At 42.2% G+C, this 27,238-nt stretch overlaps 1 protein-coding gene across 6 annotated transcripts in view; it reads left to right on the top strand.

Moving 5' to 3' along the window:
- Positions 1-382: 382 nt before the first annotated feature.
- HELZ (helicase with zinc finger) overlaps positions 383-27,238 on the top strand; it is a 149,410-nt gene continuing 122,554 nt past the window's right edge. For 2 of the 6 annotated variants that reach the window (XM_065908751.1, XM_065908757.1), the window contains exons 1-4: positions 989-1,067; positions 2,343-2,390; positions 6,277-6,333; positions 24,556-24,783. In XM_065908751.1, the coding sequence (XP_065764823.1) occupies positions 24,574-24,783 (210 nt within the window). In that variant the 5' untranslated portion in view covers positions 989-1,067; positions 2,343-2,390; positions 6,277-6,333; positions 24,556-24,573. Of the gene's footprint in view, positions 466-988; positions 1,068-1,725; positions 1,839-2,342; positions 2,391-6,276; positions 6,334-24,345; positions 24,466-24,555; positions 24,784-27,238 lie in introns of those variants that run through there. The other 4 variants (XM_065908754.1, XM_065908752.1, XM_065908753.1 and 1 more) reach the window with 4 other exon arrangements.

Here is a 27,238-nt window from a genome sequence, read left to right on the forward strand (position 1 = left end):
CAGACTGACCTACGCTCCCCGGGGCAAGGGGCCCGCTGAGCGAGGGCGCCGGCCGGTGCTTGGCTCACCCGCGCCACGGAATGCGGGCGGAGGGCGCGGGGGACAGCCTCGCCGCCCCGCGAGGGGCCCTCGGGCAGCAGCCGGGGTGCGGGCGTGGGCGGCGGGGTCGTTCGCCCGGGCGACTCAGAGCGCCCCCCACCCCCCAGCTCCCCGTGACCCGGCAGGTGGACCGCGGCGCGCGCTCACCCTCTCGCCCCGGCCCGGCGCCGGGACCCTCCCCCGAGCCCTTCGCGCCCCTGCGCCCCCATTACCTGCCCGGGGAAATCCTAGCTCGCGCGCGGCGCGGACTGCAGAAGGGCGGACTCAGCCGAGCGAGGCCACATTCCTAGGGGAGGGGTCTCCGTCTGAGGGTCGCGGATCGCAGTGCCGGACCGGGAGGAGCCCGCGGAAGGGAGCGGCAAGCGGGTAAAAGTTGCTTTTCGCCTCGTGCCCCCTGCCCCTGCCCGCGCCGCGAAGCGGGCCTCCGCCGGGTCCCGGGCCGTTGGGCGGGCGGACACACCGTCCGTCCGCGGACGCGGCGGCCCAGCGCCGGCGCTCGGGCCCCGGCCCGGGGAGCAGAAGCCGGCCCGCGGGCGCCGAGGGTCCGGGGCCGAAACCGACGCAGCAGCGCGCACAGACTAATCTGAGCGGCTCCTCGCCGCCGGCGCGGGGAGCCCGCGGCCGATCAGACGCAGACTTGGGGTGTCCGCCCGCCCCGGGGGGCGCCGGGGCCCGCGTGGACGCGAGGGGGAGGGGAAAGAGAGGCCGGGAGCGGCGGCGGCCGTAGAGACCCGGAGCCCCGTTTTAAAGATGGGGGCGGATTTTAAACGCAAACAGCCGGCGGCGGGGAGGGGCCGCGCGGCGGGCGGCGGGCAACTTTCCGCGCCGGAGGTGCGGCCGGAGGGGCGGCGCCGGCGGAGGCGGGAGTCGGGGGCCGAGGGGAGTCACTTTAAAGGCTCTTTCTTACCCACAATGCTTTGTGGGGACGTTGACAAGTGGATCCAAGATGGCGTAGAAAGTAATGACAGGTAAGTCCTGACTTCCCCCTTCGCCGCCGCCGGGACCGCTTCACGAGCTGCCGGCGCCTTCCGGGAAGGCGCTGGGCTCCCCTCCGGCCCCTCGGGCCCCGGCAGGGGCGGCCCTGGCGCGGACCGGGGGCCCGGGCGGCCCGCGGCGGGGCCTGGGAAGCGGGGCTCGTCGAGGCGAGGCCCGGACGCTGGGGCTGTTTACAGCCGCTTCCCCTCCCGATCCCCTTCCCCTCCGCCGGGGGCCGCGCCGCCCTCCGCCCAGGCCTCGGAGCAGGCCTCGCGGACCCCGCCGCGGGCCCGCGGCAGGCTAGTCCGCGCCGGGCTCCCGGGAGGCTCGCGCCCCTCGGCGGGGTCGCCGCTGGGGGCGGGGAGCGCGCGGGCCTCCTACGGCCCGCTCTATTGCCCCTCGGGGATCGGACTTCTGCCCGCGTGGGGGCGGGGGCCAGGAAAAGTGGGCCGGGGCCCCCTCCCTCCCCAGCCGGGGGCTGTTTCCTGAGCTTCACTTTCTTACCCCCCCTTTCTCCACCCCCTCCTCGGAAATTCTCATTGGCCCAGGAGCACATCAACAAAAATAAAAACAGACGATCCTTTCCGGAGATTCCTCTAAGACTCCCCTTTTCTAGAGCTGAAGGACTGCAGTTTCATCTAAGGAACTTTGATTCCTCTCTCCCCAAATTATTTGAGCTTTCTGCACCCTCTCCTTTGCTGAGGCTCCTCCAACCCGGTTTGGAAATCACGGTTTTAGGATTCTTCTTGGATTGAGATCCTCAGGTTTTGTTTGAAATTCAAAATTGTTGTTCCTTCACCCTCGCCACTTACACTTTTCAGGCAAATCATCAGTATAATAATGTATAACTCCAGACACGGTGGATTCCTAGAGTTGGGTGTGGGGGAGGGGGTTGGGGAGTAAAGAGTTGTCCCGGCTCGCTTTTTCTGAATTTTGCACTCCCTTAAACTCATATGAAAGGATTTCCTCCCCTTCATCTCTTCTTTCTAATTCTTTTTGAAAGTCCAGTCTGTAAGAGATGACTTTTTTATGTTTTGGATTTTAAGAGCGTTTTATAATCTATTCTTTTATCACACAGAGGAAATGTTTTTATTTTAAAGTAAAACAAACAGACTCATTTAAAAGCTGCATACTGTACCATTTTGGTAGCTTTTTTCCATTTGAAATTTAGGTGCCCTTTCACTTCACGCTGATAGAACGTTTACTACTACTGATCTTGTCTTTTACTGGTGTTGTATAGACACATTTTACTTTTCTATTTGCCTCAGGAATTGGATGAAGAACTAAAGAACTACAGTGCTGGTGAGATGTGTAAGGTGAGACTGCGGTTAAAAATGATTTAACCTTTCTCCTTCTTTGTCTTAATCGAGTCATAAGGCTGAGACTGAAGCTAAGTAATTGGATGGGACAATCTTTATTTCCAAATGAGTCCCTCTGTCTGATGGGGGTAAAGCCTGGGCTGGATTTGGGAAAAAAGACTGTGTCAAGTGTACAGACTTTTCAGGGACTCCAGCACACACAACGGTAGTGGAGCTTATCCAGAGCCAAATGTTATTTGCAGCCATCCTTGATGAGTGTCTTTTCCAGGGGTAATTATAGTTTGCCTATTTAAATTTCCTTGTGTAACTTTAACTGAATGTCTTAATTTTATCTGTGTCTTGGTGTTTATCACTCACTGTACATTGAGTGTCAGTGATTGTGTATGTAGGTTTTGTGTGTCTTGTGTCAAGTACACCCTTTCCACTGGAAAGAATTATTTTAGGCAAATCCTGCTTTTATTTTCTGAAAAATGGAATAATGCTGGTCTCTCATAATTATTTTGAATTATGATAGTGTTGAGTTTTGGTTAACTTATTATGGAGAAGACTGGCTTTTCATTATTTTCTGGTCTCATGTAATATGTAAAGTCAAAAGTGTTGCTTTTTTTAAGCCAACTTGTAAGGCTTTGGATTTATAGAACAGCACTGATATAGTGTCAATGAACAGTACTGGGGAGGAGAGTGGTTTGCTAATTTTACATTCTTCACAAGCATTTTTCTCAACTTGAAAAATATATCTTTCTTAGAAAAATTTTAGGCATTGTAGATGTACCATACAGTGTGTGTAAGTGTGTGTGTCTATAAAAATACTGTGGTTTATTGAGAACATGTAAGTTTTGGTAGATTGGTTACTGCAGTTTTGTTTTTTTTTCCTTTAATACGTCTGGATAGCCTTTGTATTTTGAAACCCTCTCTATCACATGTCTAGAAGAATAAGCTGTGGTTTATTTTTTTCCAGATTGAGGCATACAATTCATATTTTTGCCTTAAAAAAAAACCTTGGGTGAGGAAGGTGTGCATAAACTAAGGCCCTGTGTGCGTGCGCATGCCACATTTGGTGTGCTTTGAAACTCCATAGTGCTCGTGTGTATCACATATATTTTTTATTTTTATTCTTACAGCAAATATGGATTTAAAAATTTATTTTCAGCTTACTGATGGAGGCATATTCATGGCTTAGATCTCCCAATCTGTACCTTTTTTTTTTTTTAATTTACATATTACTTTGTGGAAAGAATCACTAATCTACTTTTTGGCCTATGGAGATGTTTGTTTATAATCCAAAAGGGAATATTTAGAAATAGGTAATCTTATATGGTTAGTGTTTGGCCTGAACTGTGTTAAGACATTTTCCACAAAGACGTTTTCCACAATTTTCACACCTGTAGATCCTGTGAAGTGTTAGTATTCACTTCAAAGTGAAGTTGGTGTTTGGCCACCAAGCAGGTTTTTACACAAAGCATTCTTAGATGGGAAGTGCCATAGTGTAGAAGTTTGGGTGAACTGAGAGTCTGTGTCTGACATGAATAAAGACCCAGCTTTTTCAGTCTGTCCTTTTGGCTGGGGAGTAGGACACTATTTTAGGGAAGGCTGTGGTTTTTGGGAGTTAGTAAGCACCTCTCTATCAGCTGGTACACTTGGATTTTGCGATTGTTACCAAGAAGTTTGATTTCTGATACCATAAATACTCAGTCTGGATTGTTTTAAAGTCTGTAGACAATTTATGGACAGTCCAGTGTTTTACTGGAAAAGGGAGTGATGCCAAAATAACAGGAGATATTATTCCTGCTTGCAAAGTGCCTTGTGGAGTTTAAGAATATGGAGCACACTCATGAAAGGCTAAGAATGTTGAGGAGGGCCCTACAAATAGGTAGACCAGACCTTACACATGCAGTTTTGTTCTCTGTTTGAGAAGCAGGCATGGCATTGATATCAAATGCAAATTAGCCTCTCATTATCTGTCAGACTCTATTTGTAAGACTCCAAATACATGCCCAACTCAAGAAATAATGTCTTTTGCCTGTTGTTTTAAATGCATAGAAAATTGGGGGCCAAGTTTATCAACTTGGCAAACAAGAGAGGTGGAGGAGCTACTTAAAAATTATAAACAGATTGTTAATGGTTGTTTATTTCCATCAACTTAGATAAGTGTACATGCAAATATAATTTGATTTCTGAGTAATATTTTGAAATGTTTTCTAGGAGGGAACTATGATATGTGTGGAGAGTGTGGCTCCACCAGTTTACATTCATTTAAGTTACTGGGTATAGTCAGCATGATTTCTATAATGCTGGCTAGGAGCAGCATAAAACTTAGTGGTCTATCACCTCTGAGGTGGCTGGGATAATACCTCTGGGTTAACCTGAATTTAACAGAGTTAATATTCCTCTTTCAGTAATAAATAGTAGATGTAACATGAAGATTTTTAATTTCTATACATCTGTATATGTATACATATGTGTGCACATGTCTTTTTTTTTTTAAGCTACCAGTTGTCTAAAGCACATTGAAAGCTTTTCAACATACTACTAAACAATCACACTAACTGGTTTGCTCATGTAAGTGGTACTGGGTCAGTTTCTCCAAGAGCAGGAAGTTGTCTGGTAAAACCAGAGTTGGTGCGTTCAACTTGTTTTGACCCCAGAAACCCCTGATTCATCATTAGGTTTTTCAAAGAATGCATGGCATATTTTTTGACTGAACCATTCTGAAGTGTGAATGTTTGTGATTTTTGTCATTTCTATGCCATATTTTAGGTGTTCTCTGCACATCTGAATTTGCCTTTTTGCTTTCTTCTGTGGATATTCTCCTTGTATGAAAATATTCCTGTGAGGCAAGCTTCCTATCAGTGGGCAATATGTGTAAATAATATAGGTTTTAAAAATTACTCATTTTTGTGTAAAACTGATGCATGCCATGGTAAACAAACCTGAGCCATGCTTAAGTGTATAAAGTAAAAAAGATGAAGAAAAAAGCCTCTTCTCTTTCCTCCACCTGTGGTCCTGCTCCCCTGATCTGATGCAGAAGCAGTTGGTGTCACTCGGCTTCTGGAGGAGCTCTTTGCTGAGGTGCCCTGGCAGCAGTGAAGGCAGAGGGAGAGGATGAGGAAGGCATGGCCACTGAACCCGCTTACATGTTGTGCAGGGACGAGTCCGCTCTTATTTCCTGTGATGTTAAGTAATATTGGTAATCTTAAACTTCCATCACTGTAAGATAACTGTCATTGAGTTGTTAGTGAAACACTGAAACTGGTAATTGCATTGTCAGGTTGGTACAGTTTTGATTTGTTGATCTTCTAAGAAAATAAATAATTTGGAAATTGAATTCATGTAACCTTAGGGCTGGGAGTAATGTTGGTAATTACCATCTGTGGAATTTTATGGTGAGACGCACAGTATATTCACTATAGACTTGTTATAACTCATTATCTTTCCTTTAGTTTTCAGAACCATTTCAAGATAGTTGTTATTTCCGCTTTGCAGAGGAAATTTAGGCTAAATGTGAATTTACTCACATAATGTCACAAGACTAGTAAGTAGTGGTACTGGCATTGTGCCTTGGAAGGGGCGTGCTCTTTCCATGTAATGTGCTCTGCTCTTTGTGTCTAGTCTCTTATTTTCTGCATGAGGAAATTGAGGCCTGGAGGAGGCAAGTGACTTGCCCAAGGTCACACAGCTAATCAGTAGCAACATTCAACCAAGCTTTTATCTCTGGACCCTTATCTCAGGACTCTTGGTCCTGGCTGGTTATGCTACATTTTACTGAAATGCTATGGACCAAAAGACCATCTTCTGTGACTACTGGATACAAATGCTTCAGAACTGATACGTCAGCAATCCTGTTTTCTACTCTGTATTAAAAGATTCCTTCTCTCTCTTTCAGAAATTATAAAGAGCTCTGATGGGCTATTTGGGTAATACCCAGTGCAGTGAACTGCAGGTGAGTAAGGCTTGGGAGAACCTGGTTTAGAAAGAAAAAACTTGGTGGTGCGTGAGAAGTCTTAAACTAGAGGAGTGTCTGCTCAGGAGGGGTGAGGTGGGACTCAGGAGTGGAGTGAGCAGGGCTCTGGTGCAGCAGTTGGACCTGGAACTTTGGGTCCTGATGGGATGATGGTGAACAGAACCGCCTGACACTTCGTCAGTGTGTTTGAAGAGAAGTGAGGGTAGGTTAATCTTACACTTCTGTTTTGAATGAGTAACTGCACAGGAGTTCAACCTATCTGCATGAGATTGGATCTTAAGAGGTGCTTCAGATTTCGTGTCAACATTCTTGAGTGGTGATCACCTGTGCTGTGATGAACTGGTTAAGTATTAAATTGTTTGTTTTTCCCGTTACCTGCTATGTGTGTGTTGTCATGTATGACTATACATGTCTGCATTTTTGAGGATCTAGGTACTGAGAACAGATCAGTGGAACGCAGGTTCAACTTTTTTTCTAATGGTTGTGTTCCCTCCATACAATGGTGGTTTTAGTCTTTCAGATTATTTAATTTTTGCTGAAATGCCCTAAGAAAGACAATTTAGTCTTGAGTATTATTTCACAGTAATTAGTATTCTTAGTCTGTTATAGTATCTTGGCCATTCAGTAGTAAACATAGAAAATGATTGTACTACAGAAAAACAATTAGAAGACTGCTTTAATATTGTACTTTTGGGACATCAGTGCTAAAATTAATTTTTGATGTTTTTTCAATGCTAGCTGCAGAGACTTGAATGTGACAGTGCTATATATTTTTAAGGTTTGTAATTAAACTCTGGCTTGGCTGCTTGTTGGTGGCTAAAGTGAAACATAGTTGTAAGGTTCTTTGTTTCTTGAGTTGTTGTAATTTTGCACAATTCATTGTCCACAGGTTCTTGGGGATGATCAGAAGACTAGTTGAGCTAGTTTGTTAGTTCTTGGAAAGCTGGAGTCTGGGTTGTTGTGATAAAACAAGTACATGAGGGCTCTCAGTTAAGGCCAAAATGAGTAGAGACATGGACCTCTTCTTGAGACCGTGTCAAATTTGTATCCTGGAGCCCCTCGTTTCCTCAGTATGGTAAAATTTTGTCTTACGAAGTAATTTAAGAATTGATGTTAAGTAAATTGTTAAATATTTGAGTTACCACCCTCAAACATTTGATTTTCCTTTTGGCATTCCATTAAAAATATATATATATATATATTTACTGTACTCATTTTTAATTATGATGCACATAATTTGTATTTTACCCATATACTAGTGATGAAACATTTCCATATTATAGGTGTCACAATTTTAATTTACATGATTATACTGTGAGAGGCTGCAAAATATTTTATCAAATCATGCTGTCAATAATTTGCATTAATCTTTTTATGTTAGATATTTGTTTTGCTTGCTGGTTTTCAGTTAATACTTTGATCTACATTGTTAGATATTGTAGATATTGTATTTTTTTCTGGCTAATTATATCTCTAGGATAAATTTCAGAATGTATTGTTGTGTTAAATGATATGAATGATTTTATGGCTTTTGATACTGGGTTGGCAATAAAGTTCGTTCTGGATGCTATGGAAAAACCCAAGCAAACGTTTAGGCCAACCCAGTATATATCGTGGTACTGTTTTTCAAGAGTGTTATACAAGTTTGTACTACTAACAGATACACAGATTGACCTCTATTACCAAAACTGGACAGAAATACATTTTTTCTTTATAAGTCCTTCCTTGTTTCATAGTGTAAAGTGGCACTTGCACTTCTTAGTTCTATAATGTTGAATTTTTCTCTTTGAGTCTCTTCATGGTGAATTGTTTGTTCATATCCTTTGCAGTTTTAATCAATAAACTGTTGATGTGGGCTTTGGTTGGTAAGGCAAATATAACCAGCTAATAAACAGGTAGTTGTTAAAAACATGATCGGAACAAGTTCAGTTGGAATATTCAAAGAGAGCCCGGTCTGAATGTTGAGTTTTCTTGACAGGAGTGGTGAAGGGGAACAGTTGAGTCATTTCAAGGTTCAGTTCCTCGGTTACGGTTAGGCGACCACGCAAGGACCGCGAGGCCCGCCCAGGGTATCGGGGCACATCCCGGGCGGAGGAGGAGGCTGCTCAGAGCCCGACCAGCTGGGGGCGCTGGCTGCCGCAGTCGCCCTGGAGGGCTGGGGGGAGCGCTTTCCGGATCGCTCGTGGTGGCGTGCCGCTGTGCTTCGGGAGCTCAGTTCAGAGGGACGCAAACACGAACAAAGCACCGTTCCTTCTGACGAGGAACGAATCCCCTAGTGGAGAGAGTAGGGGCACCAGAAAGGACTAATAGGAGTTTGAAGGGTGCCGTGAGAGGGGTTCAGTGAGGGATCATACTGCCCGCCTGGGGCTGTCGGGGAGCGCTTCAGCCGAAGAGGGGCCTTTAAGCTGCACCCGCGTGAACACGAGAGGCAGTGGAGAGAGGAGGGCCTTCCGGAGGGACGGGCAGCCCGAGCAGCCGCGGAGCCGTGGGGCCGGAAGTGGGGCCGCATCCGGAGACCGCGTTACCCAGGTTTCCTGGACTCTGGTTACCTGAAGGAGTATGTGGAAGGTGAGGCTACTGAGAGGTCGTGACTGGGTTTAGAAGAGTGAACGTGAGGGCTTGGCAGTGAGGAGAGACTCGAGATGGGGCTTTTAGTTGGGTGCATGGTGATAGCCCACGACAGGGGTGACTGCCTGAATTGGTGTCCCTGAGAATGAAAAGAGGTGATGGGGCCAAGAGATATCTTGGAGGTTAAGCAGAGAGATGTGGTGCTGACTAGGTAGGAGGGAAGGGAACCATCAGTTCTGTGTCTCAAGTCAGAGATGAGGCTGAGGTTTTTATGGCTGAATAGCTGGAAGACATCAGGAATATGAAAGAATAGGTCTTAGGGGTTCAGAATAGAGAAAAGACAAGTTTCATTTTGTGCGTTGAGTTTAAGGAACTAGTAGGAAGCCGAAATGAGTGTTTTAACCCTGGAAGGAACAGATGAGTTTAGGGTCCAGAGAAGTTAGAGGAATCAGTGAGGCTTCATAGTTAAATAAAGCAGAAAAAGAATGAAGCGTCCTGATTCCCAGTCTAGCTTTCTCCTCACTGCCTCATACAGAGAAGGTTCTCTGCTGTGGTATGCTCAATAGAAAGTTAGAAGTGGCAGAGTTTATGTTGAGAGTAAAGAGTTTATTTTTTATTTACTTTTTTTTTTTACTATGGGAAATTTCAGACACACAGAAGTAGGGTATAATCAATCTCACTGTACTTATTATTCAGCTTCAGTAGTTATTAATCTTGTTTCATCTGTTTCCATCAGTTATATCGAAGCAAATGGGATAGAGTGTTCGGTGAACTTAGATTTTGTGTATTTGCAGGTAAGGAGAGTTGAACAGTTTAGTAGGGTATGTGCTGAGCTTTCTGGGTGGGGGTCTGTAGTGAACAGAAGTGGGATTAATTGCCAGAATTCCTTGGGCAAATCACTTATATCTTCTGAGTTTTACTTTCTCTGTGAGATAGAGTTAATAATGCCTTCACAGAATCACTTGAGATGAGGTATATAAAAACCATCTGTGAACTTTGAGGCTCAAGTGTGATATAGATTTAGTTGTCCATAATAACAAAAAGGTAGTGCTATTCCTTTGGGTTTCTATGTTGCTGGCAAGAAATTTATATTATTCAATACATTTTTATTCAACAAATACTTATGTGAAGCACCTGAGGCCTCAATAGTGAACAAAACAGACAAAATTGCAGCTCTCCTGGAGCTCATGTTCTAAGTCTGGAGGATAATAGGAAGCTCATACCTTAATAGTGCTTAGGGTGGGCCAGACACTGTTCTAAGTGCTTTCGTATTTCACCCTATTTTATTCTTGCAGCAGCTGTGAGGTGTAGACTGTTATTATTCCCATTTTGCAGATTTGGAGATGGAAGCAGATTTTTAGGCAGATAGCCTCAGGTCACAATGCCATGATTCAAATGCTGACAGATCTGGCTTCACGCCTTTACTCTTACCCCCCTGCTTTAGAACTCTTCAGCTCATTCACGGCATACTAGTGTTTGATACAAATAAAAAAGGTAGGCCCAGATTGAAATTGAAATGAAAACACAAACACAGATGAAAAAAATGGCAGTACATAGTTCTCTGTAGATGGGGGTATATTAGTATTCTTACATAGGGAAGTAGTTTTCTCCCTAACTTTTTATAGACTTCACCAGCTTTCTTGGATTCTTTAGATACAGATGGCCAAGTCAGTGGAAGGAAATCATTTTTTTTGCTGGTACTTGGGGAGAATCTCTTCTTGAACGAATCTCCTTGTTTACAGTTCTTCTTCCTTTTTTCTCTTACTCCTCTCTCTTCCCTTATCTTGAGGAAATTCCCTTCTCTGACTTGCCCTGTTCTCTGACCCTCCTTTTCCTCACTGTCTCCCTTCCCAGTCTCATCAGCCGCCCGAGTTCTGAAGGATTTCCTGCTTCTGCCTTTGCCTTCTCCCTAGTCTGCCTCTGTCGGCCATCCTGGTCTCTGCCCTGTGTTTTGATTTACCTAAGTTTGTTCAGCGGGAGTAATATCAGGACCTGTTTCTCATCTCTGGCCATGGCTCTGCCAGCTCTCAGTTCTCCTCTGTGGGCAGGAGAGGTTGGGAAATGGGCAGTGCGCATTCCTTCAGTTTGCACCAGGATTAGGACATGGGCCTCACTGCTTTTAAGGAGGTTAGGAGGATATTATGACTTGTATACTTGAGGGTTTTTTTTTTTTTTTTTAATTCTGGTAAAATATACATAACATTTATTTTAGACCATTTTAGCATGCAATTCAGTGGCATTAAGTGCTTTCACCTTGTTGTGCAACCATCACCACCATCCTTTCCATCTCAGAACTTTGTCATCGTCCTAACTTGAAGTTCTCTACTCATTAAACTAACTCTTCATTCCTTGTTGCCTCCTGGCAGACATCATTTTACTTTCTGTCTCTGTGATGAATTTAAGTAAGGTCCATTCATACCATAGGTATCTCCTATAAGTGCACTTAAATAGTATTTATCTTCTTGTGAGTGGCTTATTTCACTTAGTACGTCTTCAGGGTTCATCCATGTTGTAGCATGTGGCAGGACTTCCTTACTTTTTAAGACTAAGTAATACTGTTGTATTACTTGCTTCCCAGGTGGCGCTGGTGGTAAAGAACCCACCTGCCAATGCAGGAGACCTAAGAGATGTGGGTTCGATCCTTGGGTTGGAAAGATCCCCTGGAAGAAGACACGGCAACCTATACTCCGGTATTCTTGCCTGGAGAATCCCATGGACAGAGGAGCCTTGTGGGCTATGGTCCATAGGGTTGCATAGAGTCGGACACAACTGAAGTGACTTAGCATGCACACACGCAATACTATTGTACGTAAATACATTTTTTAAAATCCATCCAACTTTTGATAGACACTTGGGTTGCTTCTACCTTCTGGCTTATTGTGAATAATGCTGCTGTGAACATGGGTATATACATATCTGTTCAAATCCCTACTTTGAGTTATTTAGGAAATACCCAGAAGTGGAATTGGTAATTCTGTGTTTAATGTTTTGAGGAACCCCCTCAACTGTTTTCTATAGCAGTAACACCATTTTATGTCCACCAGCAGTGTACAAGCGTTCTAATTTCTCCACTTGCTTGTTAGCACTTGCTTTCTGTTTTTTTGATAGTAGCCTTCCTAATGGATGTGAAATGATAATGTATACTTGTTTTAAAGGTGTTTTATGTAGAATTATGGGCTTTCCTCGTGGCTCAGTGGTAAAAGAATCTGCCTGCCAGTGCAGGAGACACAATAGATGTGGGTTCGGTCCCTGGGGAATCCCCTGGAGTAGGAAATGGCACCCCACTCCAGTATGGTTGCATGGCCAGAGGAGCCTGGCAGGCTGCAGTCCGAGGGGCTGCAAAGAGTTGAACACAAGAGTTTAGACTGAGCAGCTAAACAACAGCAACATGTAGAATTGCAGAATTTTAGGACTAGAAATGATGTTAAAGATTTCCAATTCAGTTAGCTGTAGACAAGAAAGAATGTTCTCCTGTGTCTTAGCATTTCCACCTCTTTCCCATTTGTGAAAGGCATTTTGGGCAGATGGGTCTTTACTGGATCTTAGGGTCAAAACGAACTATGTCTGACCCATGGTTCATGGAATACAGCTTTGTAAGAGATCTGCTCTTCTGTTCAGCCAGTGACTATTTCTTAGGCTTCTGTACAGTTTCCAACTGTGTCTTCTGAGTTATTTTGTCATCTTTCCAGCTTCTTTAAGGGAAGAGGTTCAGTTCCCTTCAGTCGCTCAGTCATGTCTGACTCTTTGTGACCCCATCAATCGCAGCACACCAGGCCTCCCTGTCCATCACCAACTCCCGGAGTTTACTCAAACTCATGCCCATCGAGTTGGTGATGCCATCTAACCATCTCATCCTCTGTCGTCCCCTTCTCCTCCTGCCCCCAATCCCTCCCAGCATCAGGGTCTTTTCCAATGAATCAACTCTTGTCATGAGGTGGCCAAAGTACTGGAGTTTCAGCTTCAGCATCAGTCCTTCCGATGAACACCCAGGACTGATCTCCTTTAGGGTGAACTGGTTGGATCTCCTTGCAGTCCAAGGGACTCTCAAGAGTCTTCTCCAACACTACAGTTCAAAAGCATCAATTTTTCAACACTCAGCTTTCTTCACAGTCTAACTCTCACATTCATACATGACCACTGGAAAAACCATAGCCTTGACTAGACGGAGCTTTGTTGGCAAAGTAATGTCTCTGCTTTTTAATATGCTATCCAGGTTGGTCATAACTTTCCTTCCAGGGAGTAAGCGTCTTTTAATTTCATGGCTGCAATCACCATCTGCAGTGATTTTGGAGCCCAGAAGAATAAAGTCTGACACTGTTTCCTCTCTTTCCCCATCTATTTCCCATGATGTGATGGGACCAGATGCCATGATCTTAGTTTTCTGAATGTTAAGCTTTAAGCCAACTTTTTCACTCTCCTCTTTCACTTCCATCAGGAGGCTCTTTAGTTCCTCTTCACTTTCTGCCATAAGGGTGGTATCATCTGCATATCTGAGGCTATTGATATTTCTCCCGGCAATCTTGATCCCAGCTTGTGCTTCTTCCAGCCCAGCATTTCTCATGATGTACACTGCATATCAGTAAAATAAGCAGGGTGACAATATACAGCCTTGACGTACTCCTTTTCCTATTTGGAACCAGTCTATTGTTCCATGTCCAGTTCTAACTGTTGCTTCCTGACCTGCATACAGGTTTCTCAAGAGGCAGGTCAGGTGATCTGGTGTTCCCATCTCTTTCAGAATTTCCACAGTTTATTGTGATCCACACAGTCGAAGGCTTTCGCGTAGTCAAGAAATCAGAAATAGATGTTTTTCTGGAACTCTCTTGCTTTTTCTATGATCCATAGGATGTTGGCAACTTGATGTCTGGTTCCTCTGGCTTTTCTAAAACCAGCTTGAACATCTGGAAGTCCTCGGTTCATGTATTGCTGAAGCCTGGCTTGGAGAAATTTTGTGCATTACTTTAGTAGCATGTGAGATGAGTGCAATTGTATGGTAGTTCGAGCATTCTTTGGGATTGCCTTTCTTAGGGATTGGAATGAAAACTGACCTTTTCCAGTCCTGTGGCCACTGCTGAGTTTTACAAATTTGCTGGCATATTGAGTGCAGCACTTTCACAGCATCATCTTTCAGGATTTGAAATAGCTCAACTAGAATTCCATCACATCTACTAGCTTTGTTCGTAGTGATGCTTTCTAAGGCCCACTCGACTTCACATTCCAGGATGTCTGGCTCTAGGTGAGTGATCACACCATTGTGATTATCTGGGTCATGAAGATCTTTTTTGTACAGTTCTTCTGTGTATTCTTGCCATCTCTTCTTAATATTTTCTGCTTCTGTTAGGTCCCTACCATTTCTGTCCTTTATCGAACCTATCTTTGCGTGAAATGTTCCCTTGGTATCTCTAATTTTCTTGAAGAGATCTCTAGTCTTTCCCATTCTGTTGTTTTCCTCTATTTCTTTGCATTGATCGCTGAGGAAGGCTTTCTTATCTCTCCTTGCTATTCTTTGGAACTCTGCATTCAAACGGGAATATCTTTCCTTTTCTCCTTTGCTTTTCGCTTCTCTTCGTTTCACAGCTATTTGTAAGGCCTCCTCAGACAACCATTTTGCCTTTTTGCTTTTCTTTTCCATGGTGATGGTCTTGATCCCTGTCTCCTGTACAGTGTCACGAACCTCCATCCATAGTTCATCAGGCTCTCTGTCTATCAGATCTAGTCCCTTAAATCTATTTCTCACTTCCACTGTATAGTCATAAGGGATTGGATTTACATCATACCTGAATGGTCTGGTGGTTATCCCTACTTTCTTCAGTTTAAGTCTGAATTTGGCAATAAGGAGTTCACGATCTGAGCCACAGTGAGCTCCTGGTCTTGTTTTTGCTGACTGTATAGAGCTTCTCCATCTTTGGCTGCAAAGAATATAATCAATCTGATTTTGGTGTTGATCATCTCGTGATGTCCATGTGTAGAGTCTTCTCTTGTGTTGTTGGAAGAGGGTGTTTGCTATGACCAGTGCGTTCTCTTGGCAAAACTCTTGTTAGCCTTTGCCCTGCTTCATTCCGTACTCCAAGGCCAAATTTGTCTTTTACTCCAGGTGTTTCTTGACTTCCTACTTTTGCATTCCAGTCCCCTATAATGAAAAGGATATCTTTTTTCGGTGTTAGTTCTAAAAGGTCTTGTAGGTCTTCATAGAACTGTTCAACTTCAGCTTCTTCAGTTTTATTGGTTGGGGCATAGGCTTGGATTACCGTGATATTGAATGGTTTACCTTGGAAACGAACAGAGATCATTCTGTCGTTTTTGAGATTGCATCCAAGTACTGCATTTCGGACTCTCTTGTTGACTATGATGGCTACTCCACTTCTTCTAAGGGATTCCTGCCCACAGTAGTAGATATAATGGTCATCTGAGTTAAATTCACTCATTCCAGTCCATTTTAGTTCACTGATTCCTAGAATGTCGACATTCACTCTTGCCATCTCCTGTTTGACCACTTCCAATTTGCCTTGATTCATGGACCTAACATTCCAGGTTCCTATGCAATATTGCTCTTTACAGCATCGGACCTTGCTTCTATCACCAGTCACATCCACAACTGGGTATTGTTTTTGCTTTGGCTCTATGCCTTCACTCTTTCTGGAGTTATTTCTCCACTAATCTCCAGTAGCATCTTGGGCACCTACCGACCTGAGGAGGGATGAGGTAATGGTATTCAAGTAAACAGATTTATTAAAAAAAAAACTAGGTAAGTTAGAAATTAATGAGCCCAAGATCAATATAAACTGCTCCAATGATAAAAAGACTATATTCAGTATTAATTGGTAGGAAACATAAATATTATTCCTGGGTGTTAGCTATAATTTCTTAATATGTAAAATAAGCCATCCCTTTTTGATCTTTTTTTTTTTAATTTGGAAAAGATGAATTAAGCAGCATAAAACACGGTATATCTTATATTTATGAGAATATTATAACTTCTGGCCTAGTTTGGGTTTTGGATCATTTTTTTAAGTTAAAGAAAATTTAGTTCAATTTATTTTATGACAATCTTTAGGCCTAGAGCAAAGTTATAAGAATAGTATAATCAATACCCAGTTCTTTGCCTTATATCAAGATTTGCCTCTCTCTCTCTGTCGAATTGAATTTTTTTTTTCTGAGCCAGCTGAAGGTAAGTGGCAGACATCTTAGATGGCATTTCATTCACACTTCAACACGTGTCTCCTAAGAAAGAGGACATTTTTCTTTATAGATATAATACTATTATCACATCTAAGAAAATAATTCAGTAATACTAATGGTTATACTGCCAGATATCAAGTTCATATATAATTTTTCCCATTTTCCCCAAATATATTTTATTTCTTTATTTTTATCTCTTTAATTTCTTTTGATCTAGAATAGTTACCTTCTCCCCCTTTTGTTTTTCAGATAATTAAGCATCGAAAGCGAAAGTCACTTAGTTGTGTCAGAGTCTTTGTGACCCCATGGACTGTATAGTCCATGGAATTCTCCAGGCCAGAATACTGGAGTGGGTAGCCATTCCCTTCTCCAAGGGATCTTCCCAACCTAGGGATTAAACCCAGGTCTCCTGCATTGCGGGCAGATTCTTTACCAGCTGAGCCACAAGGGAAGCCCAAGAATACTGAAGTGGGTAGCCTATCGCTTCTCCAGCCGATCTTCCCAACCCAGGAATTGAACCAGGGTCTCCTGTATTGCAGGCGGGTTCTTTACCAACTGAGCTATCAGGGAATTAAGCATGTTGCTTGTTAAAAAATTAGAAAATGCAAGTGAATTTTTAAAACTCTGTCATCTACCACTCAGAGAAACCTACTTTTAATACTGGAATAATTATAGACTTAGAGAAAGTTGTAAATGTAGGTCAAGAGTTCTCATATATTCTTAACCTGCCATTGTTAATATCTTACATTTTTAAGATACATTTGTCAAATCTAAGAAATCATCATTGGAAAATTAGTATTAGCTAATTTCCAGATTTTATTTGAATTTCTCATTTTCCCAAAAAGCCCTTTTCCTGTTCAGGATCCACACTGAATGCTGTTGTCATGTCCTCTGGGCTCTTGACAGTTTTCCAAATTTTTCTCTTTTTTTTAATGACAATTTTGAAGAGTCCTGGTTCGGGTATTTCATAGAATGTCCCTCAATTTGCATTTATCTGATGTACTCCCCATGATTAGACTGGAGTTAAGACTTTGGGGAAGGATATATTTACTTTTAATATTTTGTTTCATCTCTCTCTCTCTGGACTTTTTATATAAAATATTGTCTGTATATAGATATTATATCTCTCCTATATATAGATATATATTCTCTCTCTATATATAGATACATAGGTACCCAGGCCCACGATACAGCCTGTCACTTTATAGTCTGCCTGTCTTTTACTTACAGAATGGGACTGCACTGTGGACAGTGTTTATGACCTGCTTTTGTTCTTTCACGTCTTCCAAGTGGCCCCTGGTCTCAGTCTCCGTAAAACACTGTTCTGAACTTCAAGCATGAAAATGTGGTTCTAGAACACAGACTGTCGCTAGTGTGAAAACAGCCTCTAAGAGGGATGCTGGTGGTTATTGTCCTGGTGCCCTTTTGTTTTAACTGTGCAGTTGGCTCTCTTATGTTGGTTTCTATTTTTTTACTAAAGCTCAGCTGTTTTGGATCATTATGTGTTTGCAAGGCTACATAGATAATCTGGAACGGAAAATGAAGAAATACAAATGACAGAAAATGTTTTATAATAAAATTCTCTTGGCATGCGGCACCCTTTTAGCAAAGTCAGCCTTTTAATATAATTTACTTGCTTTATAAATATGTGTTTTTGTTTTTTCATATCTTTATTGATTAGTAACCATGCTAAATGATTTGGGAGGAGGCTCAAAGTCTTCAAGAAATAGTTTGGAATTACTGATCCAGAACTGCTGACAATTCTCAAAAATGGATTAGGAAAAGTCAAAGTGATGGATGGAAAAAGTCTTAATTTTAGCTCATGATGTAACTTTTCTTAGAGTTTCTTTTTTTTATAATTTAAGTTACTAAAACAGATAGTGGATGGTCCATCAGGATATTATTTTATGTATTTAAAGCATTTTGCTTTGCTATATTGAATTTCATTCATTCTGGAAATTAGAAGAATTTGCCTCTTTATGAAAGAGATTATTCAAAGTAGAATATGATTGATGATCTTAGCTTTCAGTTTTCTTCTCAGGAGGCGTACTCTGTCTTCTAATGCTTCTTGCATACTCAGTGATTTTATAAGTTTTAGAGAAAAATGCAAGTCTGGCTGAATATTAAGCACAGTACAATAAATAAAGCTTTTTTGCTTCACAGAATATTCTATCTGTGTATCCCATAGATTCATCACAGATTCTAGTTTTGGATAAAAGCAAATGCACTTAAAGAGAATACAGTGCACCTCTCTATGACATTGCCATTTGAATGAGAATTGAATTTGGTTCAGGACAGTTCTTGGAGTGCTTGGCATTTAGGTTACCTTAGGTCAACTCTTTTGGAAATTCAATTAAAGTACTTATTGAATGGTTTTAGTGAATGGGATGGTTGTCATGGGAATATAGATTATATAAAACAGGACTCCTATTTCTAAGATAGTTGTGTTCGTCAGATAAGGCATCCAAGATAATGATGAGTAAGAGGCAGACCATCCTATCAGTTCGGTTCAGTTCAGTTGCATCCGACTGTTTGCGACTCCGTGGACTGCAGCACATCAGGCTTCCCTTTCCATCACCAACTTCCGGAGTTTACTCAAACTCATGTCCATTGAGTCGGTGATGCCATCCAGCCATCTCATCCTCTGTTGTCCCCTTCTTTTCCCACCCTCAATCTTTCCCAGCATCAGGGTCTTTTCAAATGAGACAGCTCTTCGAATCAGGTGGCCAAAGTATTGGAGTTTCAGCTTCAACATCAGTCCTTCCAATGAATATTCAGGACTGATTTCCTTTAGGATTGACTGGTTGGATCTCCTTGCAGTCCAAGGGACTCTCAAGAGTCTTCTCCAACACTACAGTTCAAAAGCATCAATTCTTCGACGCTCAGGTTTCTTTACAGTCCAACTCTCACATCCATACATGACTACTGGAAAAACCATAGTCTTGACTAGACGGACCTTTGTTGGCAAAGTAACATCTATGCTTTTTAATATGCTGTCTAGGTTGGTCATAACTTCTCTCCCAAGGAGTAAGCTTCTTGTAATTTCATGGCTGCAGTCACCATCTGCAGCGATTTTGGAGCCCAAAAAAATAAAGTCTGTCACTGTTTCCACTGTTTCCCCATCTATTTGCCATGAAGTGATGGGACCGGATGCCATGATCTAGTTTTCTGAATGTTGAGCTTTAAGCCAACTTTTCCACTTTCCTCTTTCACTTTCATCAAGAGGCTCTTTAGTTCTTCACTTTCTGCCATAAGGGTGGTGTCATCTGTATGTCTGAGGTTATTGATGTTTCTCCCGGCAATCTTGATTCCAGCTTGTGCTTCATCCAGCCCAGTGTTTCTCATGATGTACTCTGTATATAAGTTAAATAAGCAGGGTGACAATATACAGCCTTGATGTACTCCTTTTAGGAAGACCATTCTGTGGAAGTAATTTTGGTTTGGGGAGGAGCATCGTTAGGGAAATAGACCTTGAAGTGTGCATTTGAAGCTGGGCAGGAGTTAGGTCCACAAGAGAGGAGGGTGTTTGTGTAGAGCAAAGGCGTTGGCAGAGGCTCCAGCTGGACTGTGCTTGGGACCTGTGTAGAGAACGGTGGGAAGGTTCTGTTGTAGTCAGACCGTGGGTGGCCTGGTTATTTGGTGATGAGGTTGGGTATTATTTTATAGGATGCCATCTCTAGAGTGACTCCTGACTGCCTCATCCCTGAGGAAGCAGGACACACTTTACTGGCCGCAGGGTCTCCCACAGCTGTGCTGTCCAGCGGGGAGAAGGAGGCACGTTCTGCAGTTGGGCTCCTTAATACCGTATCAGTCTGGCCTTTCTTTCATCACAGTACAATTACTTTCTAAAACAGTCTTGTTTTCAGGATAATAATTGGGTTTCCACAGGAAAAATAATGTGTGAGGCAGACAAAACGCAAATTACTGACTTAAAAAAATGAATCTCTAATTTTTTTATAGTATTTCTTTTATTTAACTTTTAGTTATGTAAAACACATGTATTTTATTGTATTTTTCTTCAGGTTTCATATGGTTTTTATTGTTTATATAGTTTAATAATTAAAGAGAAGGTGGGGTCTAATGAAGGACTAATCATGGATGTTAGTAATTTCTGTTCAGGTGGAAATAATGGTAATGTTTAGTACAACTCATTGGTCTTCTAAAACTTTTACGAATGCAATTTGATTCAGTCCAGCCAAGTTAATTAGGAGGTAGATAATTTTTTCCCCTAATGGAGACAAATGTAAAAGACAGAGATACAGAAATAATTTTCAACTTAGGTTGAACAAATTTTAGTTACTGCTATCAGTTCCTACTGTTTGATCATAGTTCATTTTTGTTTTTTGAAGTCTGTCTCTAATGAAGTAAGATTTAATTTTTTAGAAATAAAAGAGGGCCATGACTAATAAGAAAAGTAAATTTAAGGATAATAATTGAAAAATTTGAAAAATATAACAGTATTAATACTTTTCATGACTTGATTTCAAGGTGATCTGTTGGTTTTCCTTGTACTGTCGCAGAAGGAAGTCCACATTGGTACGAGAATGATGCTTATAAATCACCACCCTTCTTACCAGCTGTCACTGAATATGTTGTAGTCCAGGCCAGTCTGCCTATCACCTCTGTGGTGAACTGTCGATTTCATTTTTCTTCCAGTAAATATTTACTTTTGGTCCTGGACCAGTTTTCTAGCTATGATGAAATTCTTCAAAAGTATCATATGTTTTTTACGTAGTGAACTACTCATTCATCTGTTTGGAGAAATTCTTTCTGAGGCTACACTCTTGCCTCTGAAATGTACATTCACCGGAAGGGAAAAATACAGGTTTTCCATTTATTAACAAACTTACCCTTCTTTATCTTTTTGCAGTTTTTAAAACCCATGTCCATTGTGACATTGATATTTATATTTTAAAAATGATTAGCATTTTTTTCTTAAAATAATCAAACAGTAAAATAGACTTTTTCCTTTAGTAATACAATTCTATCAATATAACGTGTGTCATTGTGCGGCCATCAGCACAATCAGAACACAGAGTATTATCACCCCCGAAAATTCCCTAGTGCCATCCTTTAAGTCACCTGTCCCCATTGTGTAATCTCTGCATCCACTGATGTTTTCTCCACCCCTTTAGTTTTATCTTTTTGAAGATGTCATATAAATAGAATCATGCAGTATGTAAACTTCTAGACTGGGTTCTTTTACTCTTTGAGCTTCATCTAAGTTATGGCATCTATTGAAAGCGTGTTCTTTTTTATTACTGAGTAGTTTTCTGTTGTCAGTAATTAAAGGACATTCGGGTTTTGTTTCCAGTTTTTTTAATGTTTTTGAGTAGAGCTGCTGTAAACATTTCTGTACAGATTTTTGTGCAGACATAGATTTCATTTCTCTAAGGTAGCTGCCTGTGGGGAGAGGGGATTGCTGGATGATATACTGAGTATATTTTTAATTTTATAAGAAACTGTCAACCCTCTTCCCAGAGCGGCTGTACCATTTTATACTCCTACTAGCAATGTATGAAAGTTCCAGCTATTCTGCATCACTGACATTACCATTTTTTTCATTTGGCCATTCTAATAAAGTAATATCTAAGCTTGGTTTTAATTTGTGTTTTTCTGATGACTGATGCCATTGAACATCTTTTCATGTGCTTATTTGCCATCATTATATCTTCTTAGTGGAGTATCTTTTGAAATCTTTTGCCCAACTTTTTATTGGGTTATTTTCTTACTCTTGAGTTTTGAGAACTCTTTGTATATTTGGATACAGATCCTTTTTCAGATATTTGCAGTTGGTTTTCTCTCAGTCTTTAGCTTTGTTTTTCATTCTTTTTCATTCTTTAATAGCATTTTTCAAAGAGCAAAAATGTTTAATTTTGATAAAGTCCATTTCATGCTTTTTTTCTTTTTTTGTATTATACTGAGATGGAAATTTTTAAAAATAAATTTCTATTCTATAAAAGTGGTAAAAAGCAACTTAGTGATGGGAATGTTCTCATAAAGTTGACTTTTGGGGAAGGTGTGAATTTTATCATTTTCTGGAAAAGTGATGCTAATTAATATACTCCTTAGAACTTAAGACCATCTAGAACTTTTGCTTAATGAAAGGATGCGATTGGTTTAGGGTGGTGAGGGTCTTCACACTTTTTATAAGAAATGGTAATCACTAGCTGGTCAGATAGCTTTACTTTCATAATGCAGAACTATGTAGGAATTAGTCCTTAAGACTGTTCCAGGGTTAAAGTAGTGATATATTATATTCACAATTGATGCTTTTGGGAGTGTCTTCAGTTTCCGCTCCACTGGAACATCATTAGAACTCAGTCGGTGTCCTGGCTAAAAGTGTGAGCTACATCAGAACGTCTGGGTTTGAATCCTGCCCTTTATGTACATTATAACTGTTAGGTAGTTAGAATAGGGAAAAAGAGTCCAAAATGGCGGTGACTAAAAGACCTGGAAGGGAAAGCCCGCGAAAATAGAACAAAGGAAGGTCCGAGGACCGAAGTGAGAACCTCAGGTAAAACCAACAGCACTCCTGGCCGGCCCAATTTACATAAGACAGGCCCAGGGACAGAGAAACGTGTAAAAAGAGGAGCCAAAGCCCTCTTCTCTCCTTTTTCGCTCCCTCTCTCTCCCGCGCAATGGGGCGATCTTCTCTTCGCATCTTTGGATCGACGTGCCCTCACACTTCGAAGATGGATTTTCCCGCTGTTATCTAAATAAATAGAGCTGTAACACTGAGCTGTGACACTGATTTATTTAAGAGCTATAACACGGTCCATTCGAGACCTGAGAGCTATAACACGGTCTGTCTTCCGAGAGCTGTGACCCGCCAAGGGGCTTTAATGTCCGTCACTCCAAATTTTTGTTGTGACGAGACAAAGAACCGAGGAACATACACTCGAGTGACCTAACTGTGGGTGAGCAACTTCTCTGTGCTTCAATTTCCTTATCTGTAAGTGGGAATGATAACACCATCCACCTTGTAAGGTCATTATGAGGAAATGAGATGACACAATATACATTATATATCTCAGCAGCGTCTGGCACAGTATGCTTTCAGCAAATGGCTCTTGCTATTAATTTTATTATTATTGTTGCTGAAATAGCTTTATGATAAAACTAAACAAATGTTTTGGAATATTTTCAATAGTCAAGATAACCACATATCACACTAAGTCATTTCTCTTCCATTTTTTTCTCTTTATACTTGTTATTATTAAAATGCCCACATTTTTCTCTTTATGCCTTTTATTATTAATAAGTAATTGTGGCCTAATTATTACTAATTATCATGTATATATACACTGTTTTGTAAGAGAACTGTCAGTTTGTTTTTCACATCCTGTGAGGTACTAATCAGATATGCACATACACATCAATTAGCTTCCCGCTGCCTGAAATAGCACCAAAACTGGTTTAAGCCAGAAAGAAATTTGAATTGGCTCACCGAACTACAAATTCCAGGCACAGCAAGCTGGATTTAGGACTCAGGTCAAATTGTCGGGGGCCCAGGTTCTCCCCATGACTCAGCTCTGCCTTTTCCTGGATGGACTTAGGTTGTTGGCGTTGCATATAGAAAAATGGCTGCAGCATATCCACCCCCCTGTAGCCTCTCAGAGTTTAGATTCAGAGGGAAAGAGCACCAGACCCTTTCCCAGAAGCCTCAGCAAAAGTCTCATGATGTCTCATTGGTTCTTATGGGATCACATATCTGACCTTGAGCCAATCAGTCCCTGAGTTTAGGACTATGAGACTCGGATTGGCGAGTTCTGGTCACATGACACCCCTTGATTTTCTATTTTTTTGGTGGTGCCCTCTCTTCAGGGGCCACATTTCCTCAGAGTGGGGGAGAGGTAATGACTCAGAGGGGAGTCATGGGCTTTTATTACCAGATAAGGGGATGGATGGATACTGGGTGGTCAAACAGCTTAATGTGATGTTAGGCTCTTTTTGTAGATCAGAAGCAGATCACAGGAGTCAGTAGATTTGGATTAGAATTTTGGTTTCTGATTCCAGCTTTTTTTTCTGTGAAGTTTTTTGTATTGGTGGTCAAAAATCCCACACGATATGGACTTTGATTCTCTGCAGCCTTAGTTGCAGAATTATTAGACTGAAAGTTGGAGGTTGCATAGGAAGCATTTCTCCACCTTCTGGTTATAAAAGAAAAGAGAAGCCTCATGGCTTGCTATATTTTGTAATACTCAGCATCATGTTTCATTTATAAATTTGTCTCATTTATAGATTTGATGTATTGTTGGTAGTGTGATCCTGACTTGAGAAGTATCGATTTTGTAGCATCAGTAGCTGCTGCTCAACTGTGACCTTGATCAAAAGGCTGGTTGAGAGTAACTATTCAGAGAGGTAATTAAGCCAGCTGAGATAGGAGTGGGGCTAGAATTTATAATTAATAGGTTTTTGAAACCTTCTCTTGTTCTTTCTCCATGTCTTTAGGATTTTTGTCCCTGAGTCATGGAAGACAGAAGAGCTGAGAAGTCATGTGAACAAGCATGTGAATCACTGAAGAGGCAGGACTATGAGATGGCCCTCAAGCACTGCACAGAGGCCCTCCTTTCTCTTGGCCAGTACTCCGTGGCTGACTTTACAGGGCCCTGTCCGCTGGAGATAGAGAGCATCAAGATCGAGAGTCTTCTTTATAGAATTGCCTCCTTTTTGCAGCTGGTGAGTCGACACTGTCAGTGACCCAGTGGTGGACCATGTTAAATGGCCTTTTTCTTTGAGTGGGGACTGTTGACGGTCATTCCCTCTGCAGATCATCAAATTCTGGGCTGAGGAGTTGTGTGAAGTGGCTAGGGATTGCTGAACATCTTTGATGACAAGCAGCTGTGTTTTTAAGACCTGAAAGTTTAACTGTTGTATAGCATTTTTGACTGTTCACTCAATTCAACAAATATTTATTGAGTGCATACTATGTGGTGGACACTGTTCTAGGTATTTGTTTTATATTGGTGAAAAAGAAAGATCCCTCCTTCATAGTACTTTTTTCTAGTATTGTGAAGGGGCAGGCAATAAAGAATAGGCATTATAAGTAAGTAAGCACTTTGGATTGTTAGAAGGTAACAGTTTGCATGAAAGACATAAAATAGAGGGTTTCTAGGGTTAGGGATAGGATTGCAATTTTTAAGTTACAGGCAGAGGGAACTGTCAGTGCAGACTTCCTCAGGCAGGAGCATGCCTGCCGGATTTGAGGGACAGCTCTGGAGTCCAGTGTGTGGGAGTAACGCACACAGTGAGGGAGTGCAGCCTGGCTAGACCCTATGGGGTCTCCAGGTCACTGTGAGGTCTGGTTTCTCTTCTGCCTGAGGCAGAGCACTCTTGTGGGATTTTGAGCAGGGCAGTGGCGTGATCTGATACAATAGGAATCATTTGGTCTCTGTGTTGAGAATAGAGTTTAAAGTGTAAGGGTTAAGAGTAGACACAGAGAGGCTAGTTTGGAGGCTATTAGAATAATCTAGGCCAGAGATTAAAAGACGCTTACTCCTTGGAAGAAAAGTTATGACCAACCTGGACAGCATATTAAAAAGCAGAGACATTACTTTGTCAGCAAAGGTCCATCTAGTCAAGGCTGTGGTTTTTCCAGCGGTCATGTATGGATGTGAGAGTTGGACTATAAAGAAAGCTGAGCGCCGAAGAATTGATGCTTTTGAACTGTGGTGTTGGAGAAGACTCTTGAGAGTCCCTTGGACTGCAAGGAGATCCAACCAGTCCATCCTAAAGGAGATCAGTCCTGGGTATTCATTGGAAGGACTGATGTTGAAGCTGAAACTCCAATACTTTGGCCACCTGATGCGAAGAGCTGACTCATTTGAAAATACCCTGATGCTGGGAAAGATTGAGAACAGGAGGAGAAGGGGATGACAGGGGGTGAGATGGTTGGATGGCATCACCAACTCAATGGACATGGGTTTGGGTGGACTCCAGGAGTTGGTGATGGACAGGGAGGCCTGGCGTGCTGCGGTTCATGGAGTCGCAAAGAGTCGGACACGACTGAGTGACTGAACTGAACTGAACTGAGGCCAGAGATGAAGTGGATTAGATCAAAATGGTAACCATGGAGGTTTGTGAGAAGTGGTTTGGTTCTGGCTGTAATTTGAAGGTAGAATGAAGCAGATTTCCTAGTGTATGGAAGGCAGAGAGTACGAGATCTAGAGCAGTCATAGCTCACTCACTTTGACTTTTTATGTCTGAGTGGTTGGCAGAGTGGAGTTACCTCCCACTGAGATGAGGGTCTGTGGATGGGGAGCAGGTCTTATGGGAAAGAGTTCATTTTGGGCACACTCAGTTTGAGGTGACACTTAGATGCCCGCCAGAGATGCGGAGTAAGCAGCTGGGTGTGCATGTGTGAGGTCTGGGCTGCAGGTGTTACTTTCAGAGTCTGTGGTCTGTGGATGGTAAGAGCCTCAGGCCTGGGTGAGATCACTAGGGAGCGAGTGTAGACAGAGAGGAGGAGATGACTGAGGACTTGGTCATACAGCACTGGTTTAAGAGTTGGAGAGAAGAAGCAAAGCATCCTGAAGAGCAACCCATGAGGCTAAGGAAAACCATGAGAGTAGGCTTCCTGGGAGCCAAAGGAGGAGAACCTGTCCAAGTGAGCAGATGTTCAGCATGTCCATTGTTGGAATAGACGTGGAGAATTGAGAATCGACCAAAAATGACAGTGTATCTAAATGGGTGCATGTAAATATATCTGACTGGTGGCAGCCACTGGTGATTTACATGGAGTGGGGAGTGAAAGCCCGATAAAAGAGAGTTTAAGAGAAAGTCAGGAAAAAAAGAGAAAGTCAGATGGAAGGAATTTGAATACATGATAGAGACAATTCTTGAGGAGCTTTGCCCCATTGAAGCACACACACACACACAAAGGAATGGAAACTAGTGGGAGAAGTGAAGTCAAGAAAAGAATTTTTTCAGATGAGAGAAATAAGAGCTTGTTTGTTTATAGGACTAAACTGAAAGAAAACAAAAAATTAATGATGTATGAGAAGTAGAAGAGGCTTGCCAGAGCGATGTTCTTGAGTAGGCCGTGGAGCATATCTGCACAGGTGGTAGGAGTGGCTCTATCTGGGGCAGGTGGGAGGCAGAGGGCAGGCGGGAAGTAGGCAGTCAGGGTGGTGAC

The sequence above is a fragment of the Muntiacus reevesi genome, chromosome 18 (assembly GCF_963930625.1).
Source record: "Muntiacus reevesi chromosome 18, mMunRee1.1, whole genome shotgun sequence".
NCBI classification, from domain to species: domain Eukaryota; kingdom Metazoa; phylum Chordata; class Mammalia; order Artiodactyla; family Cervidae; genus Muntiacus; species Muntiacus reevesi.